General features: G+C 50.9%; 6 protein-coding genes across 6 annotated transcripts; 3 read left to right on the top strand and 3 right to left on the bottom strand.

Annotated features, from left to right (window-relative positions):
* Positions 1–778: 778 nt before the first annotated feature.
* Positions 779–1,282, bottom strand: BO86DRAFT_390987 (uncharacterized protein). The gene has a single exon (XM_025672505.1). It carries the CDS (start codon positions 1,093–1,095, stop codon positions 931–933), a length of 165 nt encoding a protein of 54 aa, XP_025525323.1. The 5' UTR covers positions 1,096–1,282; the 3' UTR covers positions 779–930.
* A 7,015-nt stretch (positions 1,283–8,297) lies between these two features.
* Positions 8,298–11,275, top strand: BO86DRAFT_420776 (KilA-N domain-containing protein; the record flags this gene model as incomplete). Its single annotated transcript, XM_025675229.1, has 5 exons — positions 8,298–8,344; positions 8,609–9,351; positions 9,418–9,615; positions 9,688–9,820; positions 9,889–11,275. 5 exons carry the CDS (start codon positions 8,298–8,300, stop codon positions 11,273–11,275), a joined length of 2,508 nt encoding a protein of 835 aa, XP_025525324.1.
* Positions 11,276–13,018: 1,743 nt separating this feature from the next.
* Positions 13,019–14,876, bottom strand: BO86DRAFT_366649 (myo-inositol transporter; the record flags this gene model as incomplete). Its single annotated transcript, XM_025670110.1, has 4 exons — positions 13,019–13,513; positions 13,588–13,778; positions 13,833–14,567; positions 14,699–14,876. 4 exons carry the CDS (start codon positions 14,874–14,876, stop codon positions 13,019–13,021), a joined length of 1,599 nt encoding a protein of 532 aa, XP_025525325.1.
* Positions 14,877–15,871: 995 nt separating this feature from the next.
* Positions 15,872–17,520, top strand: BO86DRAFT_366652 (cytochrome P450; the record flags this gene model as incomplete). The annotated part of the gene is made up of 2 exons (XM_025670111.1): positions 15,872–15,977; positions 16,034–17,520. The coding sequence occupies 2 exons, from the start codon at positions 15,872–15,874 to the stop codon at positions 17,518–17,520; spliced, it is 1,593 nt and encodes a 530-aa protein (XP_025525326.1).
* Positions 17,521–18,217: 697 nt separating this feature from the next.
* BO86DRAFT_390990 (NADPH cytochrome P450 oxidoreductase family protein) lies at positions 18,218–20,671 on the top strand. The gene has a single exon (XM_025672506.1). The coding sequence runs from the start codon at positions 18,487–18,489 to the stop codon at positions 20,617–20,619; it is 2,133 nt and encodes a 710-aa protein (XP_025525327.1). The 5' UTR covers positions 18,218–18,486; the 3' UTR covers positions 20,620–20,671.
* Positions 20,672–21,384: 713 nt separating this feature from the next.
* BO86DRAFT_318425 (putative ATP dependent RNA helicase) lies at positions 21,385–26,370 on the bottom strand (the record flags this gene model as incomplete). Its single annotated transcript, XM_025668210.1, has 11 exons — positions 21,385–21,612; positions 21,735–22,074; positions 22,132–22,345; positions 22,410–22,794; positions 22,854–22,995; positions 23,048–23,105; positions 23,152–23,226; positions 23,329–23,876; positions 23,930–24,823; positions 24,891–25,554; positions 25,608–26,370. The coding sequence occupies 11 exons, from the start codon at positions 26,368–26,370 to the stop codon at positions 21,385–21,387; spliced, it is 4,311 nt and encodes a 1,436-aa protein (XP_025525328.1).
* Positions 26,371–26,775: the final 405 nt, after the last annotated feature.

The following is a 26,775-nucleotide window of genomic DNA, read 5'->3' on the forward strand; positions in this document are numbered from 1 at the left end:
CCCCCCCCCCCCATAAAGAACACTACATATTCACAGTACACTAGCTAGTATGAATGGGCCGGCCGGGAAAGGGTGACTAAGGATCCGCAACGAGGGGAGAATCAACAGCTGGTGCTTACTCTGCTGTTGATTAACCTAAACCGGTAGTCAGTTAATAGATCCATCATGGATCCATGATCATGGATGACTGGAGGACAGACTGACAGACTGACAAACTGACAGGGCTCATCCCCAACCGACCAACCCAGAAGGTGGATAAGTGTGTAGTCCTCTTGAAGGATGATGGGGCGGGAAAGAAAATCGAAGAACACAGACCTGATCGACTGTTGCTTGCACGCCACTTCTGCCTGCGTGGTTCACTGTGGTCCAGTGGTTTGGTCTGCCATCTGCATGTATCCCTGCCAATCCGGCCCTATCCTGGTCGATTTCTTCTGTTGCGCTGTCTAACCCAGGGATCGCCTCGCTTGCTTGCAGTATATTCTACTCTGGACTGCGTTGGGAAAATAAGTTTATCTGGGAACCGTGTCCCTACCTACTCTGTACCGTGAGTCTGTCTAGTCGACGACCTAGGTAGGGACTGCTGATAGGAACGAACCACCGTAGAGTCCGGAGGTACCTCGAATAGCCCTGTATACTTCTTCGGTCAGAGTAGCACCGGGGTGAAATCAATTAATTGAACAAATTATTATTCTCTAGCCCCTCTCTTAGCCCATCAAGCTCACTTTTTTTGTTTTTTTTTGTTTTTTTCTTTTTTTTTTTTTTTCCAATCTAATAATCCCTTGACTCGTGATCGCCTCTCACCCTCGTTGTCGCTCTCTTGCTCGTCCGCTTCCCTACCTCAGAATAGGTCGGATTCATTTAATTTGATTCTCGTCATCGTCCTCCACCGACTTGCCTCGTTTCTGATTTCCTATCTTCCGCTATGATCAGTCACAGAAGACTTGTCCGATTTGGATGACTTGTCATCCCCGCCTGTGAAAGGGGCCGTGTTCCAGGCGGGCCCCACCTCCAGATCGCCCCCAACAGCTTGGAGTCATTAACAACGATGACGATGACGGTAACGATGGTGATAATAGGACATATACTAGAAATCATAATAATAATCGTGATAATAATCAAAGTATCAATACACTAATAATGTATCGTATACCACCCCCCAGCATCGCGAGCCAAGTCTAGCTAGTTGGTAGTAGTGTGCACACAGACTTGAATAATGGATCCTCCATTCGCTTCACATCTGACGGAAGGGGAAGACAGATGATGAAGAAGTTAAGAAGGAAAGAGTAATTGCAATTTACGGTGGTAAGGAAGGAGAGGAGAGAGAGAGAGGGAAAGAGAGGGGAAAAGAGCCCAGTGCCAGTCCCAGAAGACTGGCTCCACTTGGCCAGCCAGGCTATTTCTCACTGGCGCTCTCTAGCCTTGTCGCGGAAGACTTCCTGAATTCCAAGCAAATGAAAAGATCTGTAAGTTGGAGTCTCTAATGATTCGTTCCAATTAGGATGGAAATGAAACCCAACAAGTCCTCCGGACCATCTTTGTGATCGGTCCCATTAGCATAATCATAATACCTATTGTCATATTCTCTATTCTTCTTGTCATTAGCTAGTACTCCGTAGACCATTTGCGACCGGTAAAATCCCAGCATTCGGCTCATCGGCGTCGGCGAAGTACTGTACAAGACTGCTAGTAGCCAAGTTAGTGGAAATCATGCTAATGAGTGCCCACGGCATGCTTCGGAATAAAACAATGTGATCCTGTGCCGTAAAGTACAACGGGGAGAGTGAAGGCACATTTTTCCTTGCCCATCTAGGATGCGCCGCGTCAACGATCAGTTGAAAAGAACTAATGCAGCTGTGCAGGGCAAGGCAATTGTGGTTGAGCTGCTCCAGGCATTGACTATTGTGTATGTTGTTGTATCTTATCCCTTGTAAAAAGCTTCTGATCCACGACTTTTCCATTTTCGACCGATATGATTATTGTTTCCTTTTCTTCTTTTCTTCTCCTCATGCTGCTCAAGTCACCGCCATTCCTCCCTTCCTTTCTTTCGGGTGGGTGACTCTGTATTCTCCCGCTGACCGTTGTCCTTCGTGGATGATGATGGCTTAGAGATAGGTTTGTTTTTAGGGTAGGATAAGAGATCTTCGAAGCTTTGGGGGGTGGTCTGTGTCGAACCACTTCCCGCTGCTTTACATGCTGGGACGATCCACTGCACCGTTTAGAGTGCGCAAATCTTGCATCCATCTACTGGACCCCCCTTCTATTGTTCTTTGACTGACGGTAACTGGCAATGACAGGCATTCCCTGTAGACCACCTCACTAGAGCGTAAGCATCCCTGCTAGTCCTATATTACGCACGTCAAGAGAAATGGTCTTTTGGGCACAAGAAAAAGGGGGAGGGGGCAAAGTACTCAGGGCAGGAGAGAAAGCGACTTTTCTCCTCCCCAGGCGCTAAGTTGCGCAAATCAACCCGCCCCCCCTCCCTCTCTCTTTCTCCACTGGCGCAGGGTATGATGGGAAGAGAGGCAGTGAGCTGAGCTAGCTTGCTACTGTGTACACATGTATGTTTTCAGTATCCAGAAGAAGCAATCGATTACCAGCCGGTACGATCGCAGTACAAACTGAGTATCCCGTACGGAGTACCATACACTCATTCTCTCCACCTCTCGCTTTGTCATACACGCATTTTCAAGCTGTAGACCTCATCTGGTCATGGATGATCTCGACCGCCGTCAGCACTCTATGCACCCTACTGACTGCTTCGTGCGTCCTTACGATCAACCTTGACGAGATTAAGAATACCTTACAGCAGGATGTGAAGCAGGCCAGCCGGCCAGCCGGCCAACCGACTGACCGATCCTATGCCCGAAACACAGAAGCATGATTATCACTGACTGCATGCTCATACTCATAGTTCTCAACGTCCTCAAACCTTCGACTCCGTATTAACTAAGTTGCTTACTGCCTCTTTCACTACGTACTCTCTCTATCTAACTAGCCTAGCCAAGTACGGTCGGCACCTTTTTTTACAGTAATCGCATCGTACCTAGGTAGGCAGTCATTCTAGACCATGGATTTGACCATTGGGTCGCCGCTTCGTGGCCAAGCTTACCCATGGTTGACTCTCTCTTTAAACCTTGGGTACACTGAGTGGGACCCGCGGCCATCGTGGAGACAACTGTTCGAACCTGGAACATACACGCCTGTCATCCATCCACCATTATTATTATTGTTATTGTTAATACATTTTCTTTTTTCATTTCTCTTTTTGGCGGCTGCTGCTGCTATGCTACCCTCGCTGCGGCTTCTTCTCTTCCTGCTTCTGTGGCCCTTTCAATCGGTAACGGTCTCGGCTGCCTCGTCTGGGCAGGTTCATGGATTTGTTGTTCAGTAATATATACGGGAGTACTGTGCTTATCTAACCACAGACCAATGTATTTTAGAACGCCTTTCGGAGATTATCTGCTCAGGATAGTGAGAGCTGAAGAACATGGCGCGAACGAGCATGGAAAACCCCCAGACAAAAGCAAAGAGTGCCAGCCTGTGCTTCTGTGTAGCTACAGGCACTAACTTACCTACTGGAGATACTAGTCTAGGTACTGTACAGTACTCCGTACTAAAGCATTCTCTCCGTCTCCGTGGCTAGTCCTGTATCCTCCTCCAATTAGGTTAATACCTAGTAGTCTCAGCATCAACCCGGCAGCGCAGGACGATCGAATGACTTACAGCAGCGCGCGATCCATTGATCCATGATCCGTCCCAACAGTTCACCGTGTGGCCCCTCACGCGCCGCCCGGAGTTCAAAGTCACTCTCACGGTCTCACCACCTTTTTCCTTTTTCCTTTTTCCTCCTTCCTTTTTTCATTTTTCCTAGTGGGTTTCTTCCTCTCCTTGACAGATGCTCATAGTATTATGCTTAGTATTGTTATGGAATCTTGACTTGGTTTATCAATTTTTCTCTCATTTCCTCTCTTATTGTCTCGTGGTGATCTTCTCTTACTCCATTGTCTGCCGAGTGAGATTGGCGTGCGAGATTCGAAACCTCTATCTACCTGGATCATTCTGAATTCCATTTGCAATCGTAATTAGATGTAGATGTAGATATTATTAGGAATTCACATTGCGCTTTCCAAATGCAATCGATGAATGAAAGTGATCAGCTTCTGCTTCGCCCGCCATCAATTGTTTCTTAACGGCGGCTCAACCCTGCAGGATTTGCTCGGGCTGCCTTGTCTATCTAAACTCTTTGTCTACCAGGCTGCTGCTCTTCAGAAACCCACCTGCGAATTCGGGTACCTGACGTTGCCATTATCAAGCATCAGCATCAATCCCGACAATACAGCTACAGTCAACAGGTACGTAGCAAGTGAACTCTCCTTGATGTGTCTATCAGCTTATTCCATACCTCCCCTCTGTCTGTTCACTCCTGCCATTGCTCTGTTTTGTTTTGTTTTGTTTTTCTTTTTTTCTTGATCCTTCTGTTGCATTTGCCGCTGAGGGCCCTGGATCCCTACGGTATGGGTACTGGGATCGCGCATCACGTTTCTTCATTTGATCTTGTCATGCTCTACGGCCTGCTCGCTCGCCATCGAGATTTGGCGCCGCTTCCCCCTTTCTTCACCCTTGGGTCGGCAGCCAATCTGAAGCCGAGGTGCATGCTCTTCCTAGCCCAAACGGTGGTTCCTGCCCGGCGTCTTGTTTAGCTTATCCGGCCGAATGGTCCTTGCTTCGTGGCGGATTGGCGGCATTTGCGCTGTCTGAGCTTGACGCTGGAACTTCTGGACCCTGTAAAAAAGACGAAGGGTATTGGAATCGGTACTTGGTGCTCTCGTCCATAGTTGAAAGGGTAAAAGCGTGAGTGAGAGAGTCAGTGTGGGTGAGTAAGTACATTACAGTACTGTACTAGCCGCAACAGCAGCAGCCGCCGCCGCCGCAGGAGCAGTAGCAGCAGCACCACCACTAATTACCACTTAACCACTCAACTACCTCCCACTTACCACCACCCGGCGGCGGCGGCGGCAGCAGCAGCAGCAGTAGCAGATCCCACGGTGTATCTCTCCGCTCTTCCGCACGACGCACGGTTCTTGTCCCAGAAAATCCATCCCACTCCTTCTCCTCTTCTGCTGCTCGTTTTGAGTTGCGGGATCCACATCTGACTGCTAGCATTCATTCCATTTTATTTTTGATACTGTCTGCTGTTTTTATTTTGTTCCACTCCATTTTTATTTCAGTCGATATTATTTACTCATCTTGTCATGTTTCCCTTTCCAGTTTGATTATTTCCATCTGAAGTCTTTTCTTTTCTTTCTTTTCTTTATTGTTTTTTCTCTTCTGATTTTATGACTTTCCCCCCCTCTCAATATCCTGTTCCTTCTGATTTCTCTTATCCGATTTCCTAAATTGCCCTTAGATTGAATTCTTGCTTTTTGTTTCTTCGACCCTTTCCCTCGGATGTTGATTTATTATTGTTATTCTTGCCCGATCAGAAGGCGACAGTTATAGTGACAGCCAGCCCAGCGATCCACTACCTAGTCCCTCACTCAGCTTCTCTTCAATCGCCCTTCCCCCTCTCTTCCTTCTCTTTTTCATCCGTCCCGACAATTCCTCCACGGGCCTGTGACTCGCAAGAAGCCGATATCGGGACGAAAACCCTCCCAGAGAAACGATCGCCTGCGACGGATCATAAGAAACCGGACCAAGAAGAACGAGGTTGCTCAGCACGTCCGGACCAGCAGCGCGTCAGAGACATTTCTCGATCTCGCCCCCGACTGCTTGCCTTGCAGCTTCTCTTACATTCCCGCGCAGCAGGTCTCAAGAAAGAAACCGATCTCGAACCCGAGTCAAAACACACGTGCCGGTATGTGGTGTATCTCTTCTGGGTTTCTCGACTTTTCTTGATCTTATTTTGTTTTGGCTTTTGGATGCTTGCCCCTTCTTTTCATTGCTTTTTGGCCCTGGTGAATTGGTCTTTTGAATTGGGTTGGGATTTTGGCTGTTGCAGCGGGTTCTTGTTCCTTGCTGCCCAGCCGCCTCACCTCAGGGTTGTGAATGGTCCTGCCATCGATGAGGGTACTGGAACTACTGCAGAGAGACACTGGGCTGTCTTGCTCCACATGCATTGAAACAGCTTCAGAGATCGAATGTAGTAGTTCTGGGAGAGGATCTGAGAAAGCTAGTGGTCCCTATCCTTCTTTCTAGAATCTAAGAAGGTCGGGGGTGGCTTCAAGCAGAACCATCCACCCATCCATCCATCCCTTTCATTTGCATTCCTATCTTGTCATCATTTTTGTCTTCTGGGGGGTAGTAGGGGCGAGGTGTTTCGGTTGCACCCGTCAGCCCCGAAGATCCTCAACCGTCACTCATCAGTTACCTATTGAACCTTTTTTTTTTTTTTTCTTTTTCTTTTTTTTTTTCCCTTTCGCCTGGTTTCTTTTTTGTCTTCCCCTCCCACCTTCCCGCACCCAGACCCGATCTGGTTGTTCTCTTGACCATGGTAGAGCCATCGATGGGCGGGAGCCGTCTGTGACCACTGGTTGACTTTCCCCACCCTTTCCAGCGCCATTCTTTGACTGTTCGACTTTGGCATCATCATCAACACCATCATCATCAGCTTCAAGCAGTTCCAAGTTCAAGTGAGTTTTTTCTGTTCTTTTTCTACAAGCACTCCCTCAATTGTACTTGGTGTACTTGGTGTACTTGGTTCATTATTATTGTCTTTCTTTACACATGTTGTTGGACCGGTGTATTTTTTTGATCATTTGGCTTCTCCCTTGATAATTTGCTTTTTGCTTGATTTCTTTTTGATTTCCTCACAATAAGATTCCCAACCATCGTCATTTCCCTTTTTGGGCCACCTCAGTGAAGAAGAAGCAGAGGAAGAAGAGGAAGAAGAAGAAGAAGTCTACAGGCGGTCCAGAAACCCTCCCCCGGCTGCTGCAGAGAACATCAGGCTTAGCCTGCGTTTGCTGGCCGGCCTCCTCCCCCTCTCCTCTCCTTCCCTCTTCCCCTCCCCTCCTCCTCCTCCACCTCAATCCCAGCCTCCACCTTTCCGTCCATGATCTGCCGCGGCACTAGTCGCTGCAGCAGTCAGTCAGTCAGTCATCCAGTCATTCCTTCACTTCTTCATCCTACCTAACTTATCTTTTTCTCGTTTCTTCTCTATTCATCTCCCCTCCACCGCCTTCTCTCTCCCCTCCCTTCGGGGTCGGTCATGATCGCCCACGTCTGGATTGTCTCAGACTTGGGGCGGTTTTCTTTCGTCCTTTATTCTCATTTCCTCTTCTTTTTCTATACTGTTTTCTTTTCCTGGCTGCTCTGATCTCATTTTCCCGTTTGGGGATTTATGCGATCATTTCTTTTGCCCCAAAATCCTCCCAAAAGAGAATTAGTCGCATCCTGTCTGGATTGTCACTTGTTCCTCTGACCTTTTCCTACCTACGCACTTTCACCTTATCCTAATCCCTCTTACCTCTTCTTCTGTCACCTTCTCTCCTCCCCGATCCTTTTTTTGCTGGATCTATTTCCTTGGTTCAGAATTCTATTTTTTCCCCTACTTTCTTCCCTCCCCACCCTCCTCTTCCCTCCACCCTTCCCCCCAAAACCCAATTCGGCACTCCCTTGTCCGCCTTCGTTAGTGTGCCATCCCTTCCGTTTGGCGCCTTCTTATACATACATCGGACCTCCATCTCTCTGCCGCTACCTTCTTCAATCCCTCCCCTACTTCCAATCCAATCTGACAACTCTCTCTCACTCTTTCTTGTCCTTTGATGACCTTATGTGGATGACCTGAATGTTCTTGTTCTTGCTATCTTTACTGTCTGCTTCCACTTGTCCTTCTTCTTCTTTTGCACCTTCAACTTGCAATCATCTTTCCCGCGTCTTCACGCTTGGTTGTTGACCGTGTTCCACCTAGAGTCCACAGCATACATTAGCATTGCACCCGCCGCACGCAACGACTTTCTACGACCCGTCACGACTCGTTTCTATTCCACAGCACACCAGCTTCTCTTTTGTGTCTATCATCCCCGAAGACACTCGACGTTGGATGCTGGACTGTCACGTCGTTTTCTCCCTCCGTTTTGCTTATCACGACTTGAAACGAGACCCATGATTGTGTGCTTCTGAATCGGCTGAGCGTTTCCCCTCCTAAACCATACGCAAGCGCTTGTTGTCTATCTATCTTCCTTGGGCTTGCTTGTGAGAATCAAAATCCTCTCACGCCTTCGGATTTAGATTTCTGTCCGCAAAGTCTCTGCATAGCGATTTCCTTGGTCCCCGCCAGTGATCTCCCCAAGCGTTTTATGGTTACGATTGCCCACGAGCCTGCCACGATTGCACATTATCGCATGTCCTGCATTGCCTGCTAAAGCTATTCTATCTGCACTTGCATTGACACTTGAGTCGGTGTTTATCTGCTGCGGACCCTGCACAAGTCTGTCCTGTGAGAGTCGCCGCGGATACCTTGCACGTTCGATCAGGAACGAGCTCAGTGCCCGAAGTGCCGACTGCCTTCAGAATCCAATTCATCGAAGAAATAAACAAACGCTAAGAACGAGAACACAGACAAGCATTTCCCCTTACGCTTTCTCGGTACGCCGGACATATCTTACAGTCCGACGTTCCACCGCACTTCCTCACTACCATTATTAGATCCGTTACCCCCGTCAACCGAAAAGCTGGAGCTACCGTCGATCTCGCAGGTCCACACCAGAGGTCCTGTTGATATCCCCTGGTATAACCACCACGCCGCAGAGAGACCTCTGTTGTCTGGTGACAAGCTTCCGGCTCTCAGTCTCCCCACGGCCTCGCAGGCCATCTCGGGCCAGTCCTACCGGGCGAGCTACGACGACGCCTCCGCCGCCGCCCTGGGATCCAACAACACCAGCGCGCGTACCAGTCTATCAGGTTCCGCGCCCGGGGGTAGTGATACACGAAGCCCGCCAACATCCTCGACCGACCTCACAACGGCGGCAAACCAGGGCCGCGTTTCGCTGGACGGCTCTGCACCCCAAGAGTACTCGCTCGCGCAGAATCAAGTTAGCGATAGTTACTACCAGAATCCAGCACCGATCAGCAGCATGAACCAGACGCAACCATACATGGACGTTCATTCCTCGCATTTGTCATCTGGTCAGCCTTATGCATCGCATGCTGCCACCGCTGGGGGTATTGCTCACTACCCGCAATACCACCAGCAGCCGCCGGTTCTGCAGCCAGCATCCACGACATATGGGCCGGCCAGCTCCTATGCCCAGTATGCCTATCCAGGCGGCGTAACTTCATCCCAGCCTGGCCTCCAGCCCCCAACGACTTCTTTGAGTGGCCAGGTTCCGGCTCAATTGCTGCCCTTACCCGGTAAGTAATTCTGATAGTTGCCTGTGACCGTACATACAGAAACCCTAACTGCTCGCGTCGATCCAGCAGTGACAAGCCATGCGGTGGCAACTCAAAACTATGGCAATTCAACCGGCGCCCCTGCGCAAGGCTTTGTGTATGATCTCACCGGCCAGATCGCTCCGCCGGGATCCAAGCCCCGGGTGACCGCCACCCTGTGGGAGGATGAGGGAAGCCTCTGCTATCAGGTTGAAGCCAAAGGGGTCTGTGTTGCTCGACGTGAAGGTGAGCTGGAGCACCTTGTAATAGCTTTAGCGGATATGAAGAACCCCATCTTTGGCTAACCCTACTCTGCAGACAACTCAATGATCAATGGCACAAAGCTTCTGAATGTGGCAGGAATGACCCGCGGTCGTCGTGATGGGATTCTGAAGAGCGAAAAGATCCGTCATGTCGTCAAGATTGGCCCTATGCACCTTAAGGGCGTTTGGTACGATGATCCTGCTCTAGCAACTTGGCTCTAGCCATTACATGAGCGCTGACCATCTCTGGATATAGGATTCCTTTCGATCGGGCCCTCGAGTTCGCTAACAAGGAGAAAATTACGGACTTGCTGTATCCTTTGTTTGTTCACAACATCGGAGGACTGTTGTACCACCCAACAAACACAAGCAGAACTAATCTAGTTGTGCAAGAATCTCAGCAGCGGCGCATGGAGGGCTCTCAAGCAGCCGCACGTACGTCTCAGGGACCTCAGCCGCCTACTTTGCATCATCATCATCATTCTCTGCAAGCTGGCGTGCCGTCGCACATGGCTCAACCACCCACAGTGGCCTCGCAACAAGGAGTGAGGCCGGGGCTTGATCGGGCCCATACTTTTCCCACTCCTCCTGCGAGTGCCTCGAGTCTCATGGGTATTACCAACTCAAACACCTCATACGACTGGAACAACCAAGGAATGCCATCAGGTGTGCCCAACTCTCAGCCGCTTTCCATCGACACGGCTTTGAGCAACGCCCGCTCGATGCCAACCACACCAGCTACAACTCCCCCAGGGAATAACATGCAAGGAATGCAATCGTTTCAGGGTCAATCAGGCTATGAATCCAAGCCCTATTACTCTGCGGCGCCGCCCTCTCACCCTCACTATGCATCGCAATCGAGCGGCATGGCACCCTACGGGCAGACGATGTCCTCTACCCCTTATCTGAAGAGTGAACCGTACCTGAAGAGTGAGGCATATCTGAAGAGCGAGCCATATCTGAAAAGTGAAATGGGCCCTCCCTCGAGCCGTACGCCGGGCGCACAGCAGGAGGGAGAGTCGACTGATGTCAAGCCTGAACGGTATACCCAGAGCAATGGACATGTGGCCAGCGCTGGAAATGAGCCTGTTGCGGAGCATGAGTCGGAATATGTGCAGCATGACAATTCCGGCTACAATACCAGCCGCGGCTCATACACCTATACCACCAATCCATCTGTGGGCAGCCTGACCGGAGATCATTCTCAGCTCACACCCGAGGTTACTGGCTCTCCTACACAGCAGAATGGCTCCGGGAGAATGACTCCGCGCACCAGTGGTGGTCCTCCGCCTTGGGGCTCTGGGTACAGTACCCCCCCGCGCCCTGCGGCTGCTAGTAGTCTCTACAACATTGTCAGCGACACTCGCGGAACGTCTAACAATGGTGCCACCTCAGACAATTACTCAGTCCCTAACCCGACCTCGGGATATTCAACTGGTCTCAATGGCTCGATCGGTTCCACTAAGAGGATGAGGGAAGATGACGAGGTGGACCGAATCGCCCGCCCCGACAGTCGGGGCCCCGACTTTGAGAGTAAGCGGCGCAAGACGCTTAGCGAGACTTCTGTCGGAGGGCCTGTTGGCGGTGTCACTCTTGGACTGCAGCCAATGAAGGCAGGGGGTGTCATGTCTCGTCGTCGGTAACCGGTGCGGGCCCTGAAGGGAGACACAACCGCGAATCAAGAGGGAAAGAGAGAGAAAAAAAAAACAATCACGAAAAGCACAATCTTTTCCTTAGAGAAAAGACAAAATTTTTTCTTTGAAGGGTCTCTCTATCGGCGTGTACTTATGGGGGTTCGCTATTTTTTGCCTTTATAATAGACCTTCTCTCGGCGTGGTTGCTCTGAGTATGCGCCACCATTTGCCGGGGACTCTCACTGCCACCACCGAAGCAGCATTTATTCGGCTTTTTGAGTGTCTGCTGTGACAGTTTGTGCCCGACTGGGCCCAGGTAATGTCTTTCGGCAGGCTAAGGGAGATTATGCATGCATTTGTGGGCCTCGTCGAGACCCCATTTTTCAATCATTTAATGTCTTTTGTCCGGAAAGTTTACGCATGAGGTTCTTGCATGGTGGGTTGCCGCGGAACACAGTCATCATGGGCACTGTGTCTGTGCGGGATCGGGGGGCAATAGGGATGGTCAGCGTTTTGGTGTGTGGTTTTTGGTCATCGTGTTGGTTTGCGCATTGTTTCTGACCGGCTATATTTAACGACCATGATGACACGAATTTCCTATGACGAGAATCTTGGATTATATTGTTTGTGGCTCAGCCCTTTTTTATTTGTTTTCTTCGTTCATTCTCTCCATTCCTGCATCTCCAGGGACTCAGCCGACTTGAGTCGGTTCCTGGTGTTCATGTGTTGCGCATTTGTTTTATGTTACATGTATGGGCATTTAAAACTCCATGGGTTTCCATCTCCAGACTTTGATTGTAGTTCTCTGGGGTTCGATGTAGATTGTTGAGTTGAGTGCTTAGTAGGAGAGAGACGGATCTCAACCACGTTAGACCCGGAGGCCTGACTGAGGCAGTAGACCACGTGAACGCGAACGATATAGTGACTCGGCCTTGAGAAGCGGTAGTCGCGGCGACCAGAACCCTATTTGCTGCAGGCGCCTTAGCAATGCCTGGGAACTTGCCAAGTTGGCGAAAAGTCCATGAGGAAAATGTATGTACCTTCTTCTGCTAGATGTTCGCCTGGGCGGAGATAGCTACTGCATCCGGCTCATGGGGTGACAAAGTTGCACTAGTCACGCTGGCTGGACCCATCCGACTGCTTATACAGTGAGTGGTAAGTTATGTGCTTCTGGAACATGTTGGCTACCAGTGCAGGATGTTTGCTAGCTATTGCGACGGCATACATCAATCAGTGTGCGGCGACTGCGCCGCCCATTGTACAATACATGTACAGTATAGCGATGATACATAGGGTGGGTGAAGTGAAGTAGAGTATGTATGTACGTCCATGCCATTCGTACATGCAGGGGAAATTGAATGAAACGAACTGTGTGAACTCTCGCTAACAATCATCAATGTCATGGAATTGTGAGTACGCGGGAAAAAGAATGGAATCCAAGAGATGAAGAAGGCAAAAGGTGGAGGAAAGAAACAAGAACTTCGCTGCATGTACCTGACATTCCACCTGAGGATAGAGAAAAAAAAACACCTGCCATGACGTAGCGTGGGAGACAAGTCTGTTGCACTGAGCCTCGGTCGCGCAGATACCGCGCTTGGGTTTGGTATGTCTGCTGTAGAAGCTGCTGTCAATAGTTGTAACTCACCAGTGATGTGCCCTCCGCAAAGGCTGTCAATGACGGTCCATTATTGGATCGATCGTAGAACTCATATAATGCAAGTAAGCAAAGGTCTAGCATCCCCGGTGCGGCGCTTAATCAGTCTGTTTGGCGAGCTCTTCATCTTGCCGCATCTGCTTCAATTGTCCCTGAATTTCTTTGGCCTTTTTGACTCCGAAGCCGTCCGTGTAGATCTCCCTCACGGATTCCAGGGGCATATTGTGCACTTCGGCATAGCAGAAGACCACAAAGAGCCATCCCAGAAAGCAGATCCCGGCGTAGAAGCCAAAGGCTCCGCTTGGGGTCATGCCTTTCATCATGGACAGGAACGTCGATGAGATGATGATGTTACAACCCCAGCAAGTGACTGTGTTGACCATGGTCCCGAGTGCCCGCACCTCTAGCGGCAGGAACTCGGTACCGACCCATGAGATCGGAGCGACGCCAGAAGAATAGAAGGCAATGTAGATGATGAGGGCAATCAGCAGGACGATACTTGCCCAGGTCATCTCACGAGGACCGGAGAAGCTGAGGTCCGAGTTGACGGGGATCCAATGGAAGACGACGGCTACGACAACCAGCGAGAGAGACTATAAAATAAAACTTGGCGTCAGGAACGCAAGCAATTATGCAGCAAGTGAAATCAGCAAATAGGACTGCTTACCATCCCTAGAAGTGTGACAAGCAGCATTGATCGTCGGCCAAATCGATCAATGAAGGCAAAGTTCGCGAAGCCAAAGATAAAATTCGTTGCCCCAACCACAATGGATACGGCTGTTGCTTGGTTGAAACCAACCAGGGAGAAAAGTGTGGCAGAGTAGTACATCAACGTGTTGAATCCTCCGAGTTGTGAGACTGATGTGCGTCAGGGTAGACTTTTCAAGGCCAGGAGACAAGAGAAGGACGTACCGGCCATAACGGAACAGGCAGTGATCAAGGCACGCAAGTTTTCTCCCACGGTGAAGAGCTGTTTGGTCTGCCACCACAGACTCTTATCTGCCACCGAGACCGAGGACTCTTCAATACTATGTCGAATTACCTGGATCTTGGCGGCAACCTGCCGATTCGTTGCCCGAGGGAATATCTGCGCGATGACCTTCTTGGCTTCCTCGTCTCGGCCATGGGAGACCAGCTGTCGGGGTGTCTCGGGGCAGAGTGGCATTGTAGCCGCGAGCGCAACAGCCGGCACAGCACCGATAGCAATGGTGTATCGCCATCCTTGGGAGACGTTGGTAAATGCAGCTCCTAGGGCATAGGAAATGAGCTGTCCAAATGTCACACAGATATTGTCAAACACGATCATTCGACCGCGGTACCGGGCTGGAGCCATCTCTCCAATGTAGAGAGGCACGATCATGGCCGCCTCACCTACACCAAAGCCAACGATCAATCGGCCCACCACCATCTGTGCCAGAGAGAAGGACGCAGCTTGCAAAACCGTCCCCACGAAGAAGACAGTACAGCCAACGTAGATGGCTAACTTGCGCCCATACTTGTCGGAGGTCAAGCCAGCGAGGACCGCGCCGACGAGGGCCCCCCCAGAGGTGATAGAGGTAATCAATTCCTGGTCACTGGTCGATAACGTCTGGCCCAAATCATCTCCCAGACTGACAAGCACGGCCGAGATGACACCGGTATCGTAGCCTGCAATAGCCCAGACAAAAAGTGGTCAGTACATATGCTGAACGCAAGGGAGACTGAAGCTCGGGAAAGGAAAATGATTCCATTGCTGCTGGTGCCGTACAGCACGACGGGGTGATGGATATCATGCTCACCAAACAGGAAACCCCCCATAGAGACAGTGCACGCTATCAGCCAGATAGCTTTGCCGGGCAGCGTTGTCTCAATGGAGTCATCCAGGCCGTCACCGACCACCAGATCCTCGTCATGAAACGCTTGTGGCTTCAACTCTTCGTTTGATGACTTTTTAGGAATTTCTTCGGCGGCAGCCATGGTAGAATAAGAGTAGAGTAGAATACTGTGTGCTCCTGAGGAGTCTAGGTTAAACAACCTCAATGGGTCAATCTACATTCGGCGCAGAGACATCTTGACCAGGAATAGGAATAGACCAGATTGACGAAATCCTCGGGCTTATTTACGCTGAGCATCGTTGGCTGGCCGTGAGGGGGCAGCGACATCATTGAGAGTACCCATGTCCGTTGCCCCTCAGATGGATATAGTTTCGGGTATTGCTTCATGGCTCGGCACGGTTCCATGGTTGACAGAATACCCCAGATTTCCCCAGATGCCTGCTACTTGCTCGATATCGCGGCGATTTGATTCGCTGCTTTGAAAACCAAGGTCATGGCTCTCAAATGCCGCCTGGATCCTCCGTGTCGATCAAGGACTTTGGGGGGACCAGGAAGACAATAACCGGGACTTGGCCTCGAACAAAGCTACGCCTCCCGCTCTTGAAGACGCCGGCCTCGGTGGGCTGGTTTTCATTCGTCGTTTGTATTTAACGAGGCTTTTTATCCCGAAGAGAAACAAAATTCAGAGGGAAATTCTTCCCGCTATTGCTGGTTGCCACGAAGGGTAGTTTTCCCCGACCTGCTGCTTGCGTTCGGGAACGATGGCGATGAGGTTGGGAAAAGTGAAGGTGGAGAAGAAAAGAGGAGAAGGAGATGATGACATGGTCATCTACCCCATCACAAGCGAGACCCTTATGGTACTCACCCATGGTTTCACTGTACGGGAAAGTCGGTTTCTGTTTTCAGGAGAGTGCTCAGCACCTCGTCGGATTCTCAAAGTTGCGCGAATGCCACTTCTTGCTTCTTCTGAGGTTATAAGTAGCGCCTCCCAGCACCCTGACAAGAAGTTCAGCTGGCATAAAATTTGAGTCGGGCTTGATCTTCGCAGACAAATAGTCTCCCCCTGGGGTTGCATCACCCTTTCCTCATTTGCAGACCTTCTTCACCGAGAGTGCCGTAGAAACCATGGCCATCGATATGTTGTCTGTGTTTAGCGTTGCACCATGTGCTTTTGTGGTTGGGCTGGTGGGCATCTCGTATCTTTTCATTTGGCCATTTATGCAGTACCTCCGCGATCCGAAAGGTAGGCATCAGGGACACCAAACTCATTGAGGTTCTGAACCGCTAACCTGTTCCAAGGGCTGCGGAAATATCCTAATCTGACTCCCATCTCAGGGATGTCCGCGATCCCCTTCATGTTCATGGCTTCACGTGGATTTCGCTCTCGCGAGCTGATGGAGCTACACCGGGAGAAGCCCGTTATCCGCACAGGCCCTAATATGCTGTCATACGGAGACGTGCGCGCCATCAAGGACATCTATGGGCACAACACCAAGTGCATCAAGGACCCGTCGTACGTGATCACGGCAGGCACTCACTACCATTTGGCCGATGTCGTGGACAAGCCAGATCACGCCCGGAAGCGCAAGGTCTTATCGTCGGCATATGCTTTGAAGAACCTGGAGACATGGGAGCACAAGGTCAGCGATAAGTGCGAGAAGGTGGTCGCACACTTTGACCGTGTGTGCACGGCAGCTCCATCCGCAGCGGTGGCAGCGGGAAAGCAAGCCCCCGACCGAGATGACTTGACTCTGGATTTCCGCTCGTGGACAAACTTTTTCACTTTAGATGCCATTGCCGACATTGGTCTGTCAGAGAAGCTGGGCTTCCTAGACCAAGGACATGATCTCTGCGTGGCGGAGCGCAAGGATGGTAGCACGTATGAGGTGTCCCTGCGTGAGGCTCTCTACCCTACAGCGCGGAAACAATCACTCATCCTCTGGAACTACGAGTGGTATCCGACCCTCAACCGGCTGGTGAACGTGATTCCGTATTTCAAGCGCATGCAAGAGTCCTCCGATCACTGGGACAACATCATCTGGCGTCGGGGAACCGAGCGACTGCGACGGTACGAAGAAGGCGAGCGACTGGATGACTTCTTCCAGGCATTGATGGAGGACAAGAACGGCCGTGCCAACCAACTCGAATGGGGTGAGGTGCTAGCTGAGGTTAATATCATGATGAACGCGGGCAGTGTGACCACCGCCATCGCCATCACCAACGTGATGTACCAGCTGTTGAAGAACCCCGAATGTCTGCAGAAGCTGCGGGCTGAAGTGGATGCCGTCCTTGACCCGGACGAGATCATTGCGCCGTACGACAAAGTGAAGCACCTACCTTATCTACGGGCATGCCTGGACGAGTCGCTCCGTATTTTCCCACCCACTTCCCACGGATTGCCGCGCGAAACGCCACCGGAGGGAATGGAGATCCTTGGCCAGTGGGTCCCAGGCAACACTTCCGTCAGCATGTCGGCATTTGTGGCTCACCGAGATGAGCGAGCGTTCCCCAAAGCCGACAAGTACATCCCGGAGCGCTGGTTGGGTGAGGAAGGGAAAGCATTGCAGCCGTACTTCATCGCTTTCTCAGCTGGCGCCCGTTCATGCATTGGACGCAACATCTCGTACCTAGAGCAGGCCAAGATTCTGGCGACTTTGGTACGCCGCTATGAGTTCGCTCTGCCGTCTCCAGACTGGGAACTGCAGCGAGAGGAGACAATGAATCTTATCTTGGGTGCTATGCCTGTGAAGATTTGGCGGCGAGAAGTACCGGTTGATGACTCGTGATTTTGGCTTTCTGTTTCAAATGTTTTACATCTTCTCACATTACCTTTTCACCTTAGATTTCGAGGCATACAATAACCCAATTGATGATGATTGATGACTTTCATTTTTTTTCCTTGCCCCACACAAACTTGTTGCATAGATAAACCGTAGTGTAAATGATGGAGATTGAAGATTGTTTCCTGCAGTAACCCTTCGATGCCTGGGTGATGTTGCACCAGTACAGTACAAACCCGAGCGAGGCAGGCCAGTTGGGGAATGGCCTGTTGTGTAATCTTAGTTTGAAAGATCGACGTGCGCACGGACATAGCTCGATGTCACAGAATGCTGCATGTAATATGCATGGGCAGGATTTGCAAGGGTTCCCCGTGGGGATGATGATGGATGGTGGAGAGGAAGTCCGAGGCGAAATGTGGATGGAAGTAAGTGAGTCTGTCCCAATCGGGTAAACTACTGGTACGGGGTGCGTGGAGGCCAAGGGAGGAAATATTGTCCGTGAACGGGGAATATCTCCCTTTCCTGACCGTGTAGAATACTTCCACAAAGGACACAATCGGTCTCATACACTACTTACACACACTACTCTACTTACACACTGCACACTACGCACTACACACGCGCACTACACACTATGCACCCACCAGCAGGGACAACACATGCTCTTCAAACCCCCTTCTTTTCCAATTTAGATATCTCTCGCCTCCCCCAACTCTCCTCCCCCGCCTTTTGCCCTTTCCCCCCCTCCCACACCTCTCTGCTCCGCCCCGTCCACAGATGGAGAAGACCGTCAAAGGCCGACCCGGCCTACAACTGTCGACTCCAACTCATAGACCTACAGCACCAATCAAACCCAGTAGGATGGCTTGAGTGGAATCTCGCTGCGGTGAGGCTTATAAAAAAGCATTGCTTTCCACCTCGTGAACCTTCTGGATCAGACACCATCATCCATCACCGTCCACTCGCCCAAGCATGAGTACCCCTTGGCATTTTTCACCTGAAGCCTTGCAACAGCTGGCCAGGTGCTTGACCCCTACTGGAACCGCCGACTATGCTGCCTTGACAGTTCTGTCGATGGCCGCTGCTACCTATCTGTCTCGTGGTGTGCTCTGGGATCAGCCTGACCCCTACCGCCATTTGCTCTATGAGCGTCCTCAATTGAAGATGGGCGGTGCATCCGGCATCAACGCACATCAAGGAACACGCAATATCGCCCAGAAGCTCGCTGAGGCAGAAAAAAACATCGTCGTCTTCTGGGGCTCCCAGTCGGGGACTGCAGAGGATTTTGCTCATCGCCTAGCACGCGAGATCGCCCTGCGCTTCCAGCAACCCACCATGACAGCAGATCTGTCGGATTATGACCCAGATTCAATCCGCGAAATTCCAAACTCCAAATTAGCCATCTTCCTTCTTTCTACATATGGAGAGGGTGATCCTAGCGACAACACAGCGGAGTTTTGGGATTGGATCCAGAAGGCTCCCGATGGATCACTATTCAATCTCCGCTACTGCGCCTTCGGGCTGGGCAATAGCAACTACAAGTTCTACAACCGAGTCGTTGACGTAATTGTCCAGGCTTTGGATCAGCGCGGTGCTCGCTCTTTGCTGTCTGTTGGCAGAGCCAATGATGCTGAAGGGACCACGCAAGAGGATTTCATCAGCTGGAAGGACGACGTCTTCGCTGCCTGCCGCACCCAGCTGGGTTTCGAGGAAGGCGAAGCTCAGTACCTACCCACATTGACGGTGGACGAAGATGAATCACTCGAACCAATCGACCTCCATCATGGTGTACCAGATGCTCGCGACCCTTCAGGCAAAGTGTCTGCTCAGTGCTCAGCCATACGCGCCCTCCCTGTATCCAGCGCGCGGCATCTTCTCAAAACGGCGGACCGCCATTGCCTGCATCTGGACCTAGACCTAACTCTTCAGCCAGAGTTTACCTACAAAACGGGTGATCATCTAGCCATATGGCCTGGCAACTCCGACGCCGAGGTCGAGCGTCTACTGCAAGTGCTGGGCCGCACGGACCGCCGCAATGTGCCCATTGTGATCCGATCCGTGGACGCAGCCACGAAAGTCAAGATCCCCACGCCTACGACCCCCGCTGCGCTCTTCCGCTATTACCTCGAGATCGGAGCGCCGGTCAACCGAGACCAAGTTCTGGGGCTGGCCCCGTTTGCTCCCACGCCAGAAGCCAAGGCGTTTCTGCTTCGCCTTGGCCAAGACAAGGCCGTCTACGCTGACTTCCTTCGTCGCACTCATGTCAATCTAGGCCGTCTTCTTCAGCTGGCCGCTCCCTATCAGATCTGGACGCAACTGCCGCTGTCCTATCTTGTTGAAACTATATCCCCGATCCAGCCCCGCTACTACTCAATCTCATCAAGCAGTGTTCTTTCTCCCCGCAAACCCTCCATCACCGTCCTCGTCGCCTCAAACCCCGTCCCCGAAACCCCCACAGAACTCATTCATGGCGTCACCTCCAACTACCTTCTCGCCTTGTCCGAGCACCACCGCGACGCTGCAACCGGTGCTCACCCTCACGGCCTCACCTACTACCTCCCGGGCCCCAGCGACGCGCTCGAGGGCGGCCAAGTCCTCGCTCACCTCCGCAAGAGCAAGTTCAAGCTACCTCGCCTAGTCAGCTGTCCACTCATCCTGGTCGCCGCTGGAACGGGCCTGGCCCCTTTCCGGGCCTTTATCGCCGAGCGCCGCCAGCTGCAACAGGTTGGTCGGGATGTCGGGGAAATGCTCCTATTCTTCGGCTGTCGGCGGCCCGATGAAGACTTCATCTATCGCGAAGAGCTGGAAGCTCTCCAAACCGCACTGGGTGACCGTCTCCGTATCGTGACGGCTTTCTCCCGGCACGAGGAGATGCCCCGCCAATACGTTCAAGATCGGGTGGGGGAGCACGGCGAAGACGTGATCAGGCTGATCGAGGAGGGCGCGAACGTGTACATCTGCGGACGGGCAGGGATGGCCCGTGAGGTGGAGAAGACAGTTGGCCAGTCAATGCGGAAGACGAAGGGATGGAACGATGGGGAGTGGAATGATTGGAGTAAAGCCTTCAAGAGGAAGGGGAAGTGGCAAGAAGATGTATGGGGCTAGGTAGTTGAATCTCGTGCTCTAGATTCTAGCCGGGGTTCAGCTTTCAGTTGTGGGTTCTACAGATATGTTCTAATGAGTAATGATTCAGATACAGCATTTCGATTTAGTGTAAAAACCAGTATATTGTAGGTCGGATGAAGTCGACAGTGCCTAGGTAAAGCTAGACGAATTAGCCCGACCGGCCATCTGCGGTTATGAAGGGTAGTTAGTATACCTGTCCAGAATTCATTCAGTCCATGCACCTCACTTCATTATGTTCTCTTTGCAGGCCGACCATGTACAGTGCAATGTGAACCCAGTTTGTAAATGTAAACAGAAGGCGTGTATCTCATCTATAGAGCCATCCAACCATCTTCAAGACTTTAAGTAACTTTTGCCTTGATGAAGAAGCAGAAAAAAAAATCTGGAACGGAAATGATTCCACCCGAAACGAGCATGCAAAAGCGAGAGCCAAAAAAGTCTTATGATGTATAACAGACGCCAGCCCTTCGCGCGTATGTACTGTATGGACTGGACTGTACCAAAAAGCCTGGAAAAGCACCACGGAAACGAGAGCCCTTTTTTTTGTTCAAACTCACATAAACCACCGTTCACCCCAGCTATATTTGCACAGAAAAGAAGAATGGAAGGGGAAAAAGATGAAAAGAAAAAAAAGAAAAGAAAAACTTCAAAATATTCTCCAGCGTTATTCCTCTTCCTTTTATTTATCTTGATGTAGTTAGTCTCTCGAGAAACGGGATTCTAGAAGGCAAGATGTTATAGACTTTAAGGAATTCGTTTGGCAGCATGCGCCTGCTCGAAGATCCGTTGCCAGATCGCAATCCACTGTTGCTGCTTGTAGGAAGGATATGTGAGCTTTTGGGGCTCGCGGAAGGTCGCCTGCAGGATCTCGCGCAGACGGGCGCTGAGGAGCTTCAGCGCCAGCATGGCTTTCCAGTCGCGGATGGAGAAGCGGATGCGGTTGGCGTCGATGGAGATGACGCCGGAGTACATCTAGAAATGGTGTTAATCCTCGCTCGCTCAATGTGGATACTCAAGGTGAGGGGGTAATTGGCAATGGCGTATGGCTTATGCTAGGTAGTGGAAAGGATTACAGAGGGGAGTGAGAAACGCACCTTGAATTCAGGTTCTCCGCAGAGTATGGCAATGGCAAAGTCATCGACAACGCTTGTTTCAAAAGCATTGTAGTTCCGGTTACGACCCTGCATGATGTTGTAATAGGAAAGCCATTTGAGAGGGGGGGAAGATGGGTCAGGGTTGCGGTTGACAGAAGTAGGATGAAGGGTAACGGATTGATTGTTGGCGACATTGCGCCAGCCTTTGCCTTCACGGGTGAGCAGCTTTGGATAGAAACTCCAAGATATGACCGAGTTGACGACCGTGTCGTTGATGCTGTTGGTGTCGTATTCTTCAGGAATGACAAAGAATTGTCGATTGCGGCCGCCGTAGCGTGATCTTTTCGAGTCAGTGAGGTTTGAACCACGGTAAAGTTTTCGCCGAAAGCTAGCTTACCTATTCAAAGCAGCCTTCTGCATCGGGTCGAGGGTCAAGAGACCGGCGTCAGCAATTGACACTACCAGTTGCATTTTGATGTCTTCGATATTGAGCAATGTTTGTGAGCTGAGGAAGTTCTTCCGGCAGAACGCGTACTCGTTTGCACCAGGTGTGTTCCTAGTGCGTTTCCAAGAGCAGTATGCATTGTATACTGTCAGGAGGTCCGAGTCACCTGTACAGGAGAAGACTTCCTTTAGTCTGCTGTCGAGGTGTTCAGGGTGTCGTGAGTAGCTTACCTTTGCGGAATGACAGTCTAGCTATATCTTTCTGTGTATTCGATCCCATCGTGTTAACGAAGGGTGACTTGGACGAAAGAATGGCTGCAATGCTGACGGTAGCATCTAAGCACCGGAAGAAGGCGCCGTGAATAATCAACTTTCCAAGGAACACGTCCAATGGTAATTTAGCCAGCTGCACTCCAAGAGGAGTCAAATTCTCTGCATTCGTCAGAGCCTTGACTTCCTTTAATGAGTCGATCGCACGGCGAATGTTCTTGGATGATGGTGGATCGAGCGCTTCGAGTAGGGTAGGTTCCACCTCGCCCAGCTTGCATATTTTGACTCGCAGTACCAAGTCTTGGAGAGACAACCGCAGCATCTCTGGCGTTTGTTGTTCCGCAAGCTGGGACCCGACAATTAGCATGCAGAAGCTAATCTGGTCATTTATCATGGAATACATACTACATTGTCATGCCTGTATTTGGTGAACATATGGAAGCAGATTCCGTTCTGTACTCGTCCCGCTCGTCCTCGACGTTGTTTCGCATTAGCGCGTGAGATAAATGCTTCAACAAGTCGTGAAAGTTGACGCCGCTCGTCAAACCTATTATCCATTAGAAGGGAGTCGATATGCTTGTTGCAAACTTGATACTAACCGCATGGTCTTCTCCTTGCCTGCGTCGATCACAGCAGTGATATCCGGAATCGTGATACCTGGCCCTGATTAATACAATCACGAGTCAGAATCTATGACTCTTACCTGTTTCAGCTATGTTGGTAGCAATCACAATCTTTCTCATGCCCTCTGGAGGCACGACGAAAGCTTTCTCCTGGTCTTCACTGGCGATGGAAGAGTGCAGGGCATGCACAATCCAGCCTTGCTGGAAAGTGGGATCGGAGAGAATCTCGTCGTTCAGGCGGCGGATTTCAGCCATACCAGGCATGAAGATGAGAATAGCTTTGCTGTAATGGGTCATGTCGGGCGAGGTGGCAATTTTGGCGACAAGGCGCTTAATGAGTTGATAATCGAGGCGATACTCGTCTAAATTCAGGATGGTTTCACGCGTCTGCTTCGAGTACCCATCAAGCGTTGACAAAAGACCGCCACCCGCTGCCTCACTTTGAGCCATCTCAGCCGTCAACTCATCTGAGTCTTCATCTAAGACACCATTCGACTCATTCTCAAGCAGTCGATAGTTTGTCATCTCGACAGCGTCTTCCAAGAACTTCATCTCTACAGGGAAAGTCCGTCCAGGTATATTCAGCACAGGGACTCCGCCCAGGTATGTCGAGAAGCGTTGTGCTTCAAGTGTAGCCGACATCAGTATCAACTTCAGGTCGGGTCTTCTCAGCATCAGTCGGCGAAGAACGATGAGAAGGAAGTCACTGTCAATAGAACGCTCATGAACCTCGTCAAGAACGACATGTGTGATGTCTCGGAAATCGTCCGGACGTTCCAGCATACGCACCACGACACCCGTAGTCCTACCAAAAGTCAGTCGGAAGCACTCGGTGAGTTATCAGGAACAGCAACATACGCAAACACAAGCCTCGTGGCCTGGCTGACTTTGCTTTCCAGCCTGACAGCAAATCCAATAAGAGAGCGAGCTGTCCCAACATCGTTCTTATTTTCCCCTAGCTCCTCACTAACTCGTCGAGCCAATGATATAGCGGAAATTCTGCGCGGTTCTGTGACGTAAATCTTGCAAGGGCGGCCTTGCTGCATCTCATGTTCTAATATGAACGACGGGATCTGGGTACTTTTACCGCTTCCCGTCTCACTGCAGATGATAAGCGCGCGGTGTGTATCTAGAGTGCTCAAAATCTCGTCCCGGAAGTTCCAAATGGGCAAGTTCATCCTGCCCTGAACCATGTACTGGAACGATGCCGTAGAGGACTTCTCGGCCCAGATCCTCATCAATTCCGCATCAGACTCTGAGCCATCCCTGGCGCTGGCTCCACGGACGGGAGACTCTGGCTTGCTGGAAGTTCCGTTCCTGCGCCGGAAATTGTCTGACAGAACAACGTCATCTTCAAATGTGCCATGATTTTCCTGAAGTAGCTTTCTCAAATCCTTCACCGTTTTTTTATCGGCTTCATCTTCTTGCAACTTCTTTACGTTGGCGAATTCTGTATAAAGATCTCTCCATACGGCAGGAAGACGCAAATAGGCTTTGCCCTCTTTAGAGGTCTGAGGGAACAGAATGAAAAGAGCCAGGGTTGAGACAAATGCTTCGGCTTGCTGCGATGTTGGGGTTGCCACTTTATCCATTGAGACGAACGTGGCATATGAGTTCGAGTTGTGTGTGGTACTTTCCCATTGGAATGGGAAGGGGATCTCTTGGGGTTTAGACCACCTCACTTCAACCGCGTGTCGATTCATATGCGATGATGATGAGCAGTCTTTGTACGTTACTTTGCATCCGGTGTCTCTGAAAGCATTTCGTAAGCCGGCTTATCCCATCATACAGGTCCATGAAGAAGAGCGCATGAACTTACCTTGCCTTGCAGGTCTCCTCCAGGACTCGTCGAGGGCTTAGTCCAGCCCATTTTCCAAAGTCACGAGTTTTGATTGCAGCCTTGCTCAGCTCCTCCGTAATTACACCTAATTCCAGAGTGGGTTCTTCGGATCCAAACATGTCGCCTAGTAAATCTGCGTCTTCTCCGATACTGTCCAGCGGTGCTGCGTCACCATCTAGCTCTGTCTTCTTTTCCTCTGATTGCTCTTTTTCGGCGACCTCTTCGACCGGAGGCTTCTCTTCGGGCTCGGTTCGGCGAGCAAAAGCTGCTTCCTTTCTCAAGTCGTCAAGCTTTTCCCTCCACTTGTACTCGGCCTCATGCCGGTCAAAGAGTACATCATTTTCGATACTGGCAATTTTGCGTTGCACTTTCGCTATCTGCGGGTCCTGGCTATCAGTTCCAGTATGTTTACGGCTTCCCTTTTTGCCTTTTTTGGGCTGGTCAAAAAGTTCTGGCCGCAGCTCGTAAAGCCGGGTTTGCAGCTCCAGGTACTTGGGGGTCAAAGTATCAGGATCGAGGGAGCTGTCCGAATCATAGGCATACGACTGCGGGGGACTTGATCCCTTTACAACGCTCTTGGGCTTTTGCGCTCTGCTATCATTTGGAGTCTGTGGTGGGGTAGAAGCTTGCGATGGCTCACGATCTGGTGCCAGTTAGCCATCCAATCCTTACGCGATACCAAGCATCTAAGGTTACCAGTGATCCAAGAAATTTTCTTATCGAGCTCGTTTCGTTGTTGGGTATTAGTCTGGGTGTAAGAAGGTAGTTCTTTGGGGTCGCAGTGCAAGGCCAGCCAATCTAGAGCCTCGTCCAGGTTGCAGACCACCTCTTTGTTTGTGGACGCGAAATTACCGGGGAAATACAGCAGTAGATGCTTTAAGGCCTCATCAACTTTCTCTTCTGAAAAGCCGAGTTTAACCAGGGTCTCCTTGAGTGTCCACAGTCTCATATACAACTCTTCTTCCGGGATGGGCTTCTTCGAGCTGGAATCCCGGCTTGGAATGGGATTGAGCTCGCGCTCCTCGGTCTCGACCAGACTCAGTATGGTATTCAAAACGTCCGAGGGCAGCCATTCCAAGAGATTGATCGAGGCGGCTTGTTGCCGAAGTACTCTCCGCTCGGTGTCCAGCTTAGTAACCTGTCGGGCTGCGTCATTCCTGCATTTCGATGCGTATTTTTCCACGAGAAGCTGCAGCTCAGCTTCCTCCAAGTGCTTCTCAAGTTCTTCGGGGGTATAGTTCTGGAGCGAAGGCGCCTTGCTGTCCTTGTCGATGTTTGTGGTCGCTTGCTGATCTTCGGCGGGAGTAGCACGGTCACTTTCCGATACGGACTTGGATTCCACAGTGGAGGGCGGTAGTGAAGGTTCTGTAGATTTAGGTTTGGAGGGTACTGAGACCGTTGCGAAACCTCGAGCCGGATTAGAAACAGCTTTCTTTTTTTTCCTATTATTTGGCGGCATGATGGTGGGTGGGTGAGGGGAAACGGAGGGGAAGCGGGCGAGCGAGAGAAAGCGAGAGAGAGAGGGAGGTCGGTCAATGGAATGGCGATTTTGGTTCAGTTGTTCGGCTGGAGTTTAAGAAATTGGTCTAGGGTCTAAGATTAGTCCAAGCACATATTTTGAATTGTGAGTCGAGACAGAAAAATTGAAAAGAGAGATATCGTCATAGCCTTGTCCGGTCGGGAGGGATGCGCGCACACAAGAGATGGAGAGAGTAGGAAAAGGCAAGGCGGGCCGGAGATAACTAACTTAGTAGTAAGTTAACTAGTTAGTACAGAGTGCTCCGTACATACAGTACAGTACTTACTGTACGGGACTCGGAGGGCTGGCTTCCCTCCCCTCCTCTCCCCCTCCCCACAACCGCCG

The sequence above is a fragment of the Aspergillus japonicus genome (genome assembly GCF_003184785.1).
Source record: "Aspergillus japonicus CBS 114.51 unplaced genomic scaffold BO86scaffold_45, whole genome shotgun sequence".
In the NCBI taxonomy this organism is placed as follows: Eukaryota; Fungi; Ascomycota; class Eurotiomycetes; order Eurotiales; family Aspergillaceae; genus Aspergillus; species Aspergillus japonicus.